This window comes from Pelobates fuscus, chromosome 1 (genome assembly GCF_036172605.1).
Source record: "Pelobates fuscus isolate aPelFus1 chromosome 1, aPelFus1.pri, whole genome shotgun sequence".
Lineage (NCBI taxonomy): Eukaryota > Metazoa > Chordata > Amphibia > Anura > Pelobatidae > Pelobates > Pelobates fuscus.
The window spans coordinates 376,841,072-376,856,435 of NC_086317.1; the positions used below are offsets into that span (position 1 = coordinate 376,841,072).

At 37.4% G+C, this 15,364-nt stretch overlaps 2 protein-coding genes across 3 annotated transcripts in view; one reads left to right on the top strand and one right to left on the bottom strand.

Annotated features, from left to right (window-relative positions):
• Positions 1 to 914: 914 nt before the first annotated feature.
• NUFIP1 (nuclear FMR1 interacting protein 1) lies at positions 915 to 12,460 on the bottom strand. Of its 2 annotated transcripts, none has more exons than XM_063444710.1 (10): positions 12,124 to 12,460; positions 9,158 to 9,249; positions 7,972 to 8,076; positions 7,106 to 7,168; positions 5,987 to 6,063; positions 5,502 to 5,594; positions 4,177 to 4,415; positions 3,395 to 3,520; positions 1,871 to 2,109; positions 915 to 1,429 (listed from the first exon to the last, which is right to left on the bottom strand). In XM_063444710.1, the coding sequence occupies exons 1-10, from the start codon at positions 12,407 to 12,409 to the stop codon at positions 1,091 to 1,093; spliced, it is 1,659 nt and encodes a 552-aa protein (XP_063300780.1). In that variant the 5' UTR covers positions 12,410 to 12,460; the 3' UTR covers positions 915 to 1,090. The 2 variants fall into 2 exon arrangements, with proteins under 2 accessions (XP_063300780.1, XP_063300779.1); XM_063444709.1 differs by having other exon boundaries at positions 3,395 to 3,523.
• Positions 12,461 to 12,756: 296 nt separating this feature from the next.
• Positions 12,757 to 15,364, top strand: part of GPALPP1 (GPALPP motifs containing 1) — a 57,026-nt gene continuing 54,418 nt past the window's right edge. Inside the window, exon 1 of the mRNA XM_063444711.1 lies at positions 12,757 to 12,976. Coding sequence (XP_063300781.1) covers positions 12,901 to 12,976 — 76 coding nt within the window. The 5' untranslated portion in view covers positions 12,757 to 12,900. The remainder of the gene's footprint in view (positions 12,977 to 15,364) is intronic.

Consider the following 15,364-nt stretch of genomic DNA (forward strand, 5'->3'; position numbering starts at 1 on the left):
TCGCCACTTACCTGAACAGGAATAACTACCCCAAGATCGCTCCACACTCCCCCCATGGGTTCTAAACGCGACGCCCCACATCACTTCCGCAAATAAGAGTATGTAGTCCCTCAAAGAGACCAACAAAAATGATAAATTAGGAGTGTTTCACACACTAGCCCATTCGAGACATGCAGACGAATATTACAGTAGACAAATTCCATGGCCATGATTATTAATGTTTGCAAGTGCCTTTACCTAATGAAACACTTAAACTGTGACAGTCTTGCTTGACTATTGTTCATGTCAGACCAATAACTATTGCTACTTGTTTGAAATTATGCTTGTACCACTGTTAGAATGATATGTCAGATGGGTAATCTTTATTATTACTGTTCCTTATACGGATGTTGACTTTAAACTACTGTTGTTTACCGTATTGCTACATGTCTACTTCTGCTCAAAAAACAAAATCAAAAATAAAGATGGTCAAAAAATATAATAATTTGTTCAGTTGGAAATTTCACTTAGCTTAGATTTTTTTTTTTTCTTTTAATAATTTTAATTTCAGAATTGAAAAAAAAAGTGAGAAATATTACAGTTACACTCTATACACCATAACAGCTCAGTGTAGTGGTTAGGTGCATGGAGTGCCCTCGTCCTCCCCCAATGGAAGGAGTCAAACTGTTTTTAAATGATCGTCTGGCCACTGCTCCCTGCCTTCACTACTAATGCAGGAGATCAGGAAGTTCACATGTAGGAAATTGTTAGCTCTCCTGCGCCAAGCAAGGCAGTGGCCATTTACTGATGAAATCAAGCAACAACGCATATACACTAAAACAATAGCACACAAAATGGTTACTTGATTAATAATGGCCGAAAATGACCAACAAAAATAATGTACTTCAGTATTCTGTGCGTAAATGGAGGAAAAAAAAAAAAAAATATGTCCCATTTGTGTTTCTCACAAAAAAACTGACAGTGAAAGTTATTCAGCATACAAAAGATGCTTGCTATAAATTCTGTCCTCCGTTCTGGAGAACTATATACGTGTATTACAATAGCGAAATCAGGGTCCTTAAATCAATGTCCATTTAAGTGTACAGAATTTTTATACTTCGGCTCTGTCTATATAGCTGGCTGGGGTTTCCCAAATTTCGTCATCCACGATAGTGGATTGCTGGCTGGCATGATTAAAGACTTCATCCTCATTATCCTCCTTTTCTTTACGCAATCCATTATCTGAAACACTCTGCTGTTCACCATGCATTTCAAGCCTATTATCTGCATTAACACTTCCACCTTCGGGAAGAAAACCATTACTTATGCCATTGGTGGTGCTTTCATGTGCTTTAATGTCCAGCGGGGCATCAAAGAAGTCATTTTGGAGTATATACCGTACACACTGCAGAATCACATTCCTTTCATGGCGTATGTCATGAGCCAATAACTAAAAAAGGAGGGGAAAAAACATTAATACCATTTAAATAGTAAATTAATATATGAAAAACGTTATATGTTGTAAAGTGCCATTTGCCATAAATCTTATTTTTATAATTAAAGAGAGACACTGCACCAAACACATGTATTTATAATTGGTCCAAATTGGTTAAGACAAATGCTTTCTGTATTCTATAGGAGAAATACTAAGTTCTAGACTGGGTTGGAATTTCAGTGAAATGCGTACTGTGTTTCATAAAGAGTCTATATATATAAAAAGACACTACTGTGAGTATTATTGCTGTGGAGCTCTGTTATACACTCAGACACACTAATAATATGGAGCTCATAGAAAAGCTGGACATTATGGCAGAAAAAGAGAGACAGAGATTTGGGTCCAAAATAGTAACACTTGAGAGGTGTGAATATTAGTAGTATAAGATATAATTACCATTTCCAGAAGAGTAGGTCGATGTTTGATCGGAGCATTGTGGGGCTTCTTTTCCTGTTTTCCAGGTTTCCTGCTCTGCGGTACAAATTTACTCTGAGGCCCTTTGTTCTGTAGTGAGCGGTTTTGTGAATCTGCATTCTGTGTATTTGGGAATTTTATTGTGTTTTCACTTTGGACATTTTTCTGAAGTATAATTTTGTTCTCTTCTAAAGCCTTTGCCACGGTCTTTATTTGGAATTCTGGGGTAATAAAAAATAAAATAAAAAAACCTGTAAGACTGATAAATCACTGTAGCATTGTTGATGTAAACAGACAGATCGACAGGGAAAGATGTTGGATGAAACAGAACTCTCAACCTACACATGTACACACTTTTCCAGCAGAGGGAGTCTGGAGGTTTGTAGATTACATTAGATGAATACGCAAGATTAACAAAGCAGTATGAAGATAGAAGAGAAAAAAAAAGTCTGTATTTTCACTCTAATACGTTATTAAATAATGCACTCCTTAATGTTTCACATATTAGTAGGCACTTTAGGCACCCAGATTTCAGTTTCAATGTGTAGGTTAGGTTACAGCTTGTTGTGCTGGATATGATGCCATCACTTATTGTATTATCGAAGGCAGTAAAACAGACGTTTCTTGGAGCTCTAAGTTCAGCTGTTCGCTTTCCAATATAAAAAGCCAATTCAGAAACCACATGATTTATGGAATAAATTACCATAGCACCATTATTAGGCGACTCACTTCTTGGTAGAGCTAATCACAGAAGCATCGAGCCTTGGGGATTTATACCACATCAAAGAAAAGTTAAATGACTGACTTGATTTTTCAATCAAAGTAAACTGTTTTTGCATCTAGTGATCATTTGTTGTTTAATTTTTGCACAAATAAATGAACAAAGTGCATAAACATTAGAAATCAATTACATTTTTAATGTTTATGCACTTTGTTGATTTCTTTTTGCAGAAATGATATGAGCAAATGGAACCTTGTCTGTTTTTAGGATTTATTAGAGTATTAGTATTAGAGTACGCAGACTATTTCTTAGCATTTGATTACAGACTGAACGTGTCCACTAAAGACACCTGCATTGATCCTTGTTTAGCAATAACATTTTAAAAGTGACACGCGTTCCCAGTAAAGATCTTGGATACTAATAAGCTTATACTTATTCCTAAAATTATATCATAATATTTCTTTTTAAATTATAAAATGCACAAGTCAAGCAAAATATGGTCACTTTTTAGGAGGAAGTAAAAGACGCGTAGAAACAGCTAGCAGAAATATTGCATAGATGTGAACTGTTATGATAATAGCATAGCAGTAAAGACTACAAGTATGGAATATACAGACCACTGCACATGCTGGCACTTTTGGAATGTCACATACATATTTAATTCACAAAACCAAACCAAAATAAGCCTACAACACTCATAACATTTCCTTTAATGCATAAACCTAAACAGTGGATGTTAAAAGAAAACAAAAACCAATAACCTTTAGCATAAGACAAGAGCTCACCGTCAGGCTTGTCGTCACTGTCTGATGAACTTCCATAGCTGGCTATTAGTCTGCTGAGGCCTGTGGTTACCTGATTTGGGATTACACACAATCCTGTATTCACAGCCTTTTCCTCTTTGTCTGATTCTACTTAGGGAAAAAAAAAATATACAGCAATACATCAGGCAAAATAATACAGAGCTGCTCAGTCTGTAGGCAATCATGTGTTATCAATACTTTTACTTTTTTTTTTCTTTCAACACCTAGCAACAACCATAAGAACAGACTGACACCAGTTAAAAGCCAATTGGCATCTCTAAAAGAAGACATATTCTTCCTGATTTTGCACAGCTGAACATAAATTAAGCAAGTTTTAACATTAAGGTTTTTTTCTTTTGTTGCAACAAACTTCTGGTGGGAATTGTAAGAGATTCTAAATTTGCTTCCAGAATTGTTCCGCTTAGGACCGGTCAGTGCCAAAGATTTAAAGTGGCCAACGGAAGAGCTAGCCATTTTATGCATGCTGAATAATCTCACAGGATAAAAACAAGCTAAATGGTGTGACTACTCACCTGGTTATTTGTAAATGCATTCTTTTAATTCCGCTTTTATTTTAGTTCTGTATATTATATGTTATTTTGTTATTGAGCCAAGCTGATACATAGTCAACACAAGAATTACTGATACGTTTTCAGTTTCAAAATATCTAGAAATATCTACTGCATGTTCTTGAATTCCATTTGTGAAATGCTTAACTAATGTGCATTGTATGACTCTTTTTTTAAATCAAGCTTAAATCTTACCAGGGTCACTGCCAGCCAGCATATTGAGGGGGTCCACAAACTGCTCATTAGCTGGCTTGTTTTGCCTTTCTTTGTGCACATTGATTTTATTTGGCTCTGTGTTAGCAGATTCACTGTGCTGTGTGGCTGCTTCATTTCTCTTGAACTTTTTCCTAAAGTTTCTTTGCTTTTTATTATGTTTCCGTTGCTGTCCATCATTGCAACCGCCTGCTGGGCCCTTCCACATCCCTTTCATCTTACTAGGGGAGAGAAGAAGAAAAGAATAATACAGCAAGCTATACTAAGAGAGGAGCGGCACTTTTAACAAAACCATTCAATATCATATTACCAAATACAGAGCTATTTATACCAGGGCATGAACTAAACTACACTGCACACAAAATACACTTAACCCCTTAAGGACACATCACATGTGTGACATGTCATGATTCCATTTTATTCCAGAAGTTTGGTCCTTAAGGGGTTAAACATAATGGCTACATTAAGACAAAGATCTCAGTCTGAAGAATCATCTAGCAAATGTTATGTCATTCACGGATTATTGCTTTAGAGCTTAAAACATGTGACATGTGAGCAATATTGCCCTTTGTATTTAGGAGATAGATAGATTTTCCTTTTACTGATAAAAACATTACTGGGTGCAATTTTGACACTTATTTATAAGGAAATACATTTTTGAGGATTGAACAATTATAGTTAATTCTGTAGTCATTTTAAGTAAATTCTATAGTCATTTTTTTAGTAAAGAGGTACTTCCCTCGAAGTTCCTCTTTTTGATACAAATCACTCTGCTCACAGTAAGAAAATTCACAGAAATTCATCTTTAAATTGTAATAAACATTCTTAAAAACCTATTTGAAAATAAAGTTACTCTATCCTCATTCCAAATGATTATCCATTACCATATATAGGTTTCCCAAATACACTGCATGTGCTGTGCTTGAGATCTTGTATGGGGGGTAAACTAGGTGAAATTATCTAGCACTGGCCATAGCCACCAATGACAAGGGCAGATAGTCCCCAGTTAGCATTTATTTACATGTATCATGATGCTATGTTATTCACAGCAGATTTAAAATTATGTCTACAATTTAAAATATGTGAAATTATGCAAAGCCCAGCTGTATATAGAACTAACCAAATCTAACCATAAACCAACAAAACATATTGGGAGAAATATCAGACATACCCTAAATTACAAATGCAGAGTAAACTGTTTTTAATAAACTATTTACCATAAGTCTCTCAAACCATATTGTATAACTTTACAAAAAAAAAAGTTTTAAATCAATTAAATAAAAGAATTAAAAAATTATCATACAAACCCAAACTGCTGTGTTTTTAAAACGTCTCCTCGCTCTTCCTTCTGTTTTTGCAGTTGCTTCTTCCTCGCAATGGTTTCTTGAGTTGGAAAGTTTCTACAAACCCAAAAAGAATTAATTAGTCGAGAGAGTGTGAGAGCGATTTTTTATAATTATCAAACACACACACACACACACACACACACTGCATAATAAAGAAAATCTAGCATGGGGTGTTTCTTTAGACAGACATTATTTAGTTAATGGAGTATTGATTAATAAAACGAAACGGAGTACATGTAGGATGTGCAATATTTCTATCCTTACAATTGCTGTGAGCAAGACTAAGAATAATTAGAATTAAACTATAAACCTTTAATCAAATTATGTGCTTCCTAAGTAGTTCTATTCATAATTAGATTGCAAACCTACAACACAAGATATTGAAATGTATACACTTTTTATAGATGTTGTATAAATACGGTATGTTTATGGTATCAGGAAATTACTTTCTTCTTTCTTCTCTCCATTTTGAAATTTCATCAGGTGTATCAAGTTTTATTTTCTTTGCTCCAGGACCATGCATCTTTAAGAAACAAAGAAAAGAAAAAAAGGTTAAAAATAAGAAAATTGAAATGCTATAAATTTTATTAAAGGTCCCCGACATGGCCTCAGACAAAAACACTCTTATATGAAATAATCCAACTATCTCAATGTATTGCACTAGCAGAACTGTATGACCTCTTGTGAATTTAGTGATACATTCATCTATGGAGGGAATCCTCTGTGGTCTCCATTCAGGATTTACAGGCCACATTTCCCCTGAATAGTAAAAACCATTTCAGATGTATTCAAATAAGAGATTTAGCGCAAAAATATACTGTTAGAAAAGCTGCCGAAACTCAATTTGTGTTTTATGAAACCATCTGTCTACAGGGTTCCGATCAGAAGGGTCTCATTTCACCAATTGATGACCAAAAATTTGTTCCAAATCCACAACTTTGGGTACTCTGCGTTACAAGACCAAATGGGAACAGGATATAGGGGAGGTATTGGAAGGGGATTCTTGGGAGGCTGCTAAGGGGGTTTCAGTATGTGTAGTATCCCAGGAACAAAATCCTATTTCCATGGCACACGACTCCTTGCAACTGTATCTTTTGGGCCGAAAGGGTACAGATGTTTCTTAGCAGATGTGTGGTCAGAAGGGATCTTACTACCGTGTGTCTTGGACATGCCTGGTGGTGGTCCCCTTTTGGAAAGCAGTATGAGAGTTATTGGGAGCAATCTTTCAGAGGACATTTAGTTTTGAACGTTGGCAGTTCCTCTTGTTTCGCCCCTTAGGAGGTTTTCTTGAGAAGAACAGAAGCTTTTTAAAAAAAGTAGCTGTGAGGATAACACTTGTCGCAGCTTGGTTGGGAAACTCAGGTCTATCGATTGGCGAGATAAAGACCAAAGTACAGGAAAACCACCTTGTGGTCCACCTAACAGCAATAGTCCATAATACCATCTCTTCATTTTAAAAAAGTGTGGGCACCATGGAATGACTACTATGTTAAATTAGTAATAATAGACAATTCAGAAAAATTTAATTTGTGTGAGCATGGAAAAAAAAAAAATTGGCAACTTACATTTTTCCAGTGGATCTGGACCAATTTCTCATGGGCATTGAACCTGCAGCCATCTACTTCACACTGTAAATACAGCTAAATTAGCATTGCCCATCAGACAGACATAAAACAAGCATTGGTACAAGTGTCTAACAAAAATAAAATTAATAAAATCTAATGCCAGGGATTGGAACATTTTCCCTTTGGTTATAAGCTTTTTTTTTTTTTTACCATTGAGATTAAATTTGGACACTGCATGAGCACAAGTTATGATGGATCAATTGTAGGACTAACTCACAGATCCAAAACTAAGTCATGTATATGAGGAGGTATTACACTAGTGTAGGCATGGTCATACAGCAAACTATCTACTGCAATGAGCTGCTTGGGACCTGACAAATATAATGTGCCATTGTTGACCCACTAATGTAGCAATGGGACACAATTTGGATTCAGATTCAGATGTTAAAAACTACAGATTAATCCCAAAAGAAGGTCTCTGTCCCATGGCATCAGGGAAGTGTATATAAACTACAGGCTGACATGGCTGGGACTACAACTACTTAAATATTTACATTCAATACACTGATGTATTGGGGGATGGGGGTAGAAGTGCTATTTATTTTAAAGCTTTAGTCTGTTACTTGTAATTGAAGAATTCTTGAGAGCAAAAATTATTTTCTAAAGAGTTAATTCAAATAGACCCTTAATGAGAAGAGTTATGACACCTGATCACAGGACTACAAAATAAGACACTTGACACAAATCATGTTAAAAAAAGTAAAAAAAAAACAAAACAAAAAAAACTTAATATTGAATGAATATGATAAAATGGCAAGATTTGTTAGACACTAAACTAGCACATAGCACATCATGCTCTGTCTTACCTTAACATGCTGTGAAACGTGTTCATTATATTTCTCCACGTTCTTAAAGCCACGGTCACATGTGTCACAATAGTGTGTGTAAACAGGTTCCTTCTTTTGTTTTCTCTAATAAAATAAAGGTCAAATATAAATTACAACTCTAAATTGAGCACATTTTTTTTATTTTTTATTTTTTAATTAACGGTTTTAATTCCCCCTACCACCACTTCCTATTGAAATGGGAAATAACTGTGTGAAACAATATACACAAGTGAAATTAAATGGTTAAAAAGTTATGCCTGTATAAGACACCTACTTTCAAAACATTTTAGGTCAATTTGTTATTTTTGGCTCTGACATGTTGAAATAACAAATGCAAAATGAGCCAACATATTAACTGAAGTATGAATTTGAAATTCACTTTGAAGTCTAACCTTAATGTCCAAGTAAAAATAAAGTTCCATTTGAGTTCAAAATTGTGACAGAATATGGTACACCACGGCGTTTAACCAATAACAGAAATATGGTATGTAACGTGCATTTACTACTATACTTCCCAGAATCCCTGCTTTTTCTGTAAAGTGCATCTTTCCCATTTGCAAGAACAGTAGTAAATGCTTCTTATTCAATTAAGCCATGAAGGAGAAAATATAGAAGAACTGCAGCCTTTGCAGGAAGGCTTCTTATTCAGAAGCCCCTGTGCTGGAGCCATGAGCATGAATGCATGGTGTTCAAATGCTTCCCAATGAGCTGTAATACAGGTCATTGAGAAGGGGAGGGGGGGAGACAGCTGTGCTCTCCATGGAGCAAACACAGTAAAACCTCCCTGGCTTTCTAAATGACAGCCAAGGAAGTGCTTCTGCCTGCAGTTATAAAAGTGCTGATTGCTATGTAAATCAGCACTTTTATAAACGATCAAACAAATGTAACAAACTCCAGACACAAGCTGAAGTGTTTTATGTGTCTGGAGTGGCCCTCTTAAGTCAATGTGAGGACCTGACTGGCTGTGAAACCAGTCACGTGCCATTCTTTGCAGATCTCACTACAGACGTTGGATTTGCAGGAAACGAAGGAAATGTATAGGCAAGTATTTTTGCATTGGAACACTTTCTCTGTTTTGTATTAGTGAAAGGGGTAAATTCCAGTCCAAAGTGTCCCTTCGTGCAAGAAGTATTCAATATGGATCCGCAGGTGCTTTGTAGCTTACCTTGTGTCCTCTCATCTCAAACTGACCATCTGAAATATTGTTCCCATTTCCATCTTCCTTGTGACTTTCATGGCCATAATACCCAGGTCCACCTAAAAATATAACAAGTACAAAGAAATGTCAGTTATTAAACTAGTTCTCTGAAGCCATCTTTTAGCACATATACAAATTGCTTAAATTCCACTAATCTGTTGTCATGGAAACACAATTCTTTTCCCATAGTAGAATAGGAACGCTGGTTTAGAATGTTCTGAAATTCAATGACATTTCTCATTAAATGCATTCAGGTAATTTGGATGACATCTCAAGTCACAAGCTTCCTGGGTGCTATGGTTATGTCATAAGTAGCACAGCAAGTATTTAATAACATGCAACAACAATATGCTGTGGAAATCAAATGAGAAAACGTGTGGTGCTCAGATCAAGCTTTTATAAAGGCAATAAACTTAATCAGAAACTATTAGTGTAGTGCCTCTCGGAGACATTGTGCTTCATAACTGTATTTGCATATTAGAAGATATAAAAATGTTATGACCCGTTATGTGAAAAACGACATAAAGCCGTAAAAAGATTAAGATCCTTGTTTCTCAAACCCCAAAAAGCCACACATATGCATTTTACACATTTATCATAAAGCACAATCTGAGTTGAAATCGAACACCTTACTAGTGACAAGCCGAACACCATAATCATTCACTAGAGATGATAGTGCAATCTCATGGTTTTGGTTAAGGGATTTTCAATCAGTTTGATTAATTGAAAATGAATCGTGATCATGAGCATCTGAATTCCAGTCCTTTAAATTACAACACTGTTCTGAGTTTACCAACCGTTCTCATTCATGAGCTTAAAGCAGGCTTTCCCAAACTCCGGCCCTCCAGATGTTGCTGAACTACAACTCCAATGATTCTATGAATGAAATAGATAGGCTGAAAATCATGGGAGTTGTAGTTCAGCAACATCTGGAGGGCCGGAGTTTGGGGAAGCCTGGCTTAAAGTCTTGCATATGGATTGCACACATAGATTCAATGTTCCGTATTAGTTGAGGACTTTCCTTTAAAAATACATTTAAAAATTGAATTTTCTGGAGAACACAGATACTGCAAGCACAATAACCCATAAAGAGCGCTGTAATGATCATAGTGCTAATTGTGCCCTGAAACCAATGGTGTCACGGAAAGAAACGTGTTTCCATGACAACGGATTAGTGAAATTTAAACCATCCCATTGTAAGGGATAAAATGGCCTTCTTACCTGGGGACCACTCTCCACATCCCCTAAGCTCACTGAGAGACGGTTGTTCCATGTAGCCATTGGCTAGAGCTTTGGTTAGATTTCCTAGACATGGTGCAAGCCATTCTAAAAAACAGTCTGACTCTTTACATTAAAGGACCACTCTAGTGCCAGGAAAACATACTCGTTTTCCTGGCACTAGAGTGCCCTGAGGGTGCCCCCACCCTCAGGGACCCACTCCCGCCCGGCTCTGGAAAGGGGAAAGGGGTAAAAACTTACCTTTTTCCAGCGCTGGGCGGAGAGATCTCCTCCTGCTCTACTCCTCCGATCCGCCTCTTCTCCTCCCCGTCGGCTGAATGCGCACGCGCGGCAAGAGCTGCGCGCGCATTCAGCCGGTCACATAGGAAAGCATTCTCAATGCTTTCCTATGGACGCTGGCGTGCTCTCACTGTGAAAATCACAGTGAGAAGCACGCAAGCGCCTCTAGCGGCTGTCAATGAGACAGCCACTAGAGGACATAGGGGGAAGGCTTAACCCATTCATAAACATAGCAGTTTCTCTGAAACTGCTATGTTTATGAAAAAATGGGTTAACCCTAGAAGGACCTGGCACCCAGACCACCTCATTAAGCTGAAGTGGTCTGGGTGCCTAGAGTGGTCCTTTAAGGGTTACATGGTAGTCATGGCACCATAACCATTACAGCACTCTGTAATGTTTACTACGCTTGGAATAATCCTATAATTTAGTATCAATATAATATAAAAAAAACAGACATTCAAATTAATTAGAGGCTGTTGCCATTTCAAAGTCCCAAATTTGGTTAACTCACCCTAGGGTTTATTTACTAGACAGAGAATTGTGGCAAACAGACCAAAATAAATGACAAGTATAACATCTGAGCTTGCCTATTTTATACTGGATTTTGCAATTAACTCTTCAATACACCACAAATTTATGTTAACCATACAATTTAGGACAACCATGTGTTTAAGAACTCCCGTGTGCACAAGTTATGCAACAGAATATAAGCGCCGTCCATCAAAATGTTAACAGAAAACGTATGCTCCCTATAGAATGTAAGCTTGTTTGAGCAGGGTCCTCTTCAACCTATTGTTCCTGTAAGTTTATTTGTAATTGTCCTATTTATAGTTAAATCCCCCTCTCATAATATTGTAAAGCGCTACGGAATCTGTTGGCGCTATATAAATGGCAATAATAAATAAATAATAAATAAAGACATTTCAGCAGACGCCTAATTAAGACACGTCTCTCCTGATCAATGTCCCTGCAACAAAAATACTATTATATTGACACTGGTTTAGAAGATCTATATATCCCAAATTTACAGAGCACACTCTGTTTTGCCAAAATGCCCAGAATCCCTTTAATAAAACGGGTGGGATAGCACCCACAGACTTGCAGCATCATAACCACTACACTTTGCAACTGTACCCCATTAACCCAGCATAGCTGCTCTTTCCTCAATCAGAACACAGTAAATTATATTGACAAAGTATTTTCCGTATCATTTTAGCCTCCTAATTTAGAGTTATATTTAAAGCCAATTGATTCTTGACTCTAATGTTTCTAACCATATCTAGTTGTTATTATAAAGCAAACAGACGCTGTTCATAAAAGGACTGAGCGTTTATAAAATGATTGAATATTCTGTAAGTTTTAAAGATGCTTCAAGATACAAGAAAGACTTTCATTGCAACGTGCTATTAACTCACCTGAATACTGTGTGGGGTAATAGGGCTGATTATATTGTGGGGGCCACTGGTTCCAGCCTCCATACCAAGGTCCAGGCGGCCACTGGTTATTAGATGCTGAAGGTGGTGGTCCAGGTGGCCACTGGTTACTAGATGCTGAAGGTGGTGGTCCAGGTGGCCACTGGTTTGTAGGTGATGAATGTGTTGATCCATGTAGCCATTGGCTAGTAGGTGGTGTTGGTGGTGGTGTCCCTGTAAATACCGGGGGTCGGAGAAAGGGAGCTGGGTAAGTTGAGCTGTTTTCCATGCCTGGGCTAGATTCACACACTTACAACGTGCTCTGGGAAAGAGTCTCTTCCGGGTGACACACGTGGGACGCCATATTTAATTAGGGCAAACCACAATCCTGATAAATTAGCAAGATCGTAACAACCCGAGTTGTTAGTCCTGGTGCTCAATGTTAAATCAGGGGTTTATGGTGAAAACTAACTTTCCTTGTCCTGAAATTATAAACTGAAAAAAAGTTTAATGTTTACATATGGCTTTGTCCGCCCAGATCAAAGATGGCCGCCAAAAAAAAGCAGTCACGTGTTAACAAGCGCAAACGGTTTCTATAGCAACCAGACTTGCGTTTCACGGGGCAGTAGAGATACTTTTACCCCTTGGTTTCAAGTTGCCTACGTGCGGTGTCGGTCCGGTTCCGGTGTTAGCTCAGCTGGGACCCTTTGTGCGACTGGTGTGCGCCGGAAGCGGTGTCGCGTTTTAGTGACGTAGTAGCGAGCCAGCAGCAGGTTGAAGATGTCCCGGGAGGTGATCGGTCCGGCTCTGCCGCCAGGATTCCAGAACCGCGAGGAGCAGGAGAAACCAGAGGAAGGTGAGAGCTGCCGTAACGTGGGGACAGCATTGCTGGCGAACGTAGTTAGTAATACTGAGCTTTAGCAGGATGGAGGAAACCAGAAACATCTGGTGATACATAGAATGTGACGGCAGATAAGAACCATTCGGCCCATCTAGTCTGCCCAATTCTCTACAATACTTTCATTAGTCCCTGGCATTATCTTATAGTTAGGATAGCCTTATGCCTATCCCACGCATGCTTAAACTCCTTTACTGTGTTAACCTCTACCACTTCAACTGGAAGGCTATTCCATGCATCTACTACCCTCTCAGTAAAGTAATACTTCTGGATGGTGAGCCAAGTTTACATATCCTAAGTCTGTAAAGCAGGCTTGACAAACGTAGGAGTCACGGTGTACAATTTATGTTGGTATTTTATCCCTTTATTGGCTACAATAATAAAAAAATATTATTTATAAAGCGCCAACAAATTCCGTAGCCAGCGCTGCACAATGGTTATATATATATATATATATATATATATATATATACATACGTGTATTATATGACCATCTCGTCCTAACTTTGTAAAACCACGTAATAACGTACACAATACCATATATTAGAAACGATTTTGATATGTGCATTTTGCAAGGCAACATTGATTATAAAGTAGACCTGCACTGTGTACAAAAGTGTCCTCTAGTAAACATATTGGCCAACTAATGTATCTATCTATTCGTCATAGGTGATTAGTGATATTTTATTGTTCCTGCTCAGTTTAAATCCATCACAGACATTGGTAATGATCATTTGTGTATGATTTTGATTTATGTATTTAGTATGAATGTTGTCAAGAATGAAGTGTGTGTTTCATATTGATATGTTTGCGTTACGTTTATCAGCATGTCAGTAGTAGAAAATAGTGGAATAGGTCTAACAATGGAGCATAAGTAAAATCTAATTGATCTAAGAATGATCTATTTCTGCGGCGATTATTTCTCTTTTAGAACCTTGCTCATTGCAGCCTTTTTATGAGGTTTATAAGGAGTTTGTTAGCTTATTTTTTTAAGGCAAATTTTACTATTGCATTGTGAATGTCACTAATTACAACCATCTAATTAAATTTGATCAAAAAGTGCACAGTAAAAAATAAAAAAAAAATAAAGATTTGATGTAGATCAAAATTTGGAGTATTACTTTGAAACACAAATGTACATGTTTTATTTGTAGGTTATTTGAATGAATGCATGAGATAGCTCAGTGGACTAGTGGGTACATAAAATGAGTACCATTAAATTGGGTAATAGTAACATCCCCTGGGTGTACTTTGAAACCAGAGTAATCTGAATGTATTTTTCCTGGCTAAATACGTTGTTGTTGTTGTTGTTGTTGTTGTTATTAAGGGAGATGATATGCTTGCTTTAATGTTGAACAAATTATTTCTTAGAAGTGACTGTTCCTTGTTTCGTTACCTCAGTAAATGCTATAGCCTCATTTACAGGGTTGAATGAATCACTAGATGTAAGTTAAAAAAAAAAACATGCTCCTTTGCACACTTTGACTTTCAGGCATTTTCTTCAGCAATGCCATACAACATTACATAGGTTAAAGGGGAACTTAAGTCATCAAAACAATTTGAACTTAATGAAATAGTTTGGGCATATAAATGATGCACCTGCAGCCTCTCTTTGCCATTTAGGAATGAAATCACTTTTGCTTCTGTTTATACAGCACTAGCAACGCCTCTCTCTGTGTGACTGACAGCCTGAATGAAAAAAAATACTTTCAATCAGATGTTATCTTGCTTTGGAAGGTGTTTTTTTTGTTTTGTTTTATTATAAATCTCCTGCTCTCTAAATTGAATTTTAATCACACACAGGAGTCTCCTGCAAGGTCTAGCAAGCTATTAACAGAACAGGAGATAAGAAATTCTAAATTAAACAGCCTGTGCAATAAAATAATTTTAAAAATTAAATGTCTCTTTACCGGAAGTGTTTAGGGGGGCTGTGTAAGTCACATTCAGGGAAGTGTGACTAGGGTTGTATAAACAAAGTGATTTACCGTATATACTAGAGTATAAGCCGAATTTTGTAGCACATTTTTTTTTGCTGAACCCCCCCCCCCCCCGGCTTATACTCAAGTCAGGGTCTGTATTATGGCAACTTACATTGCCATAATACAGGGGTCCTGCAGAAGCTGTTGCCTTCCCAGCAGCTCCCTTCAGCTCCCTTGTCTCAATCTCGCGAGTCCCACGGCCAGTGGCAACGCTCCGCGCAGACCGCAAGATCTACACAGGGAGTAAGTAAGAGCTTCTGCAGTCCCCACCCCCCACACCCCCCCACCCAAAAAAAAAAAAAACACACACTCTGCATTCATTATGTGCATACACTATACACACACTACACAAACACACACTGCATTC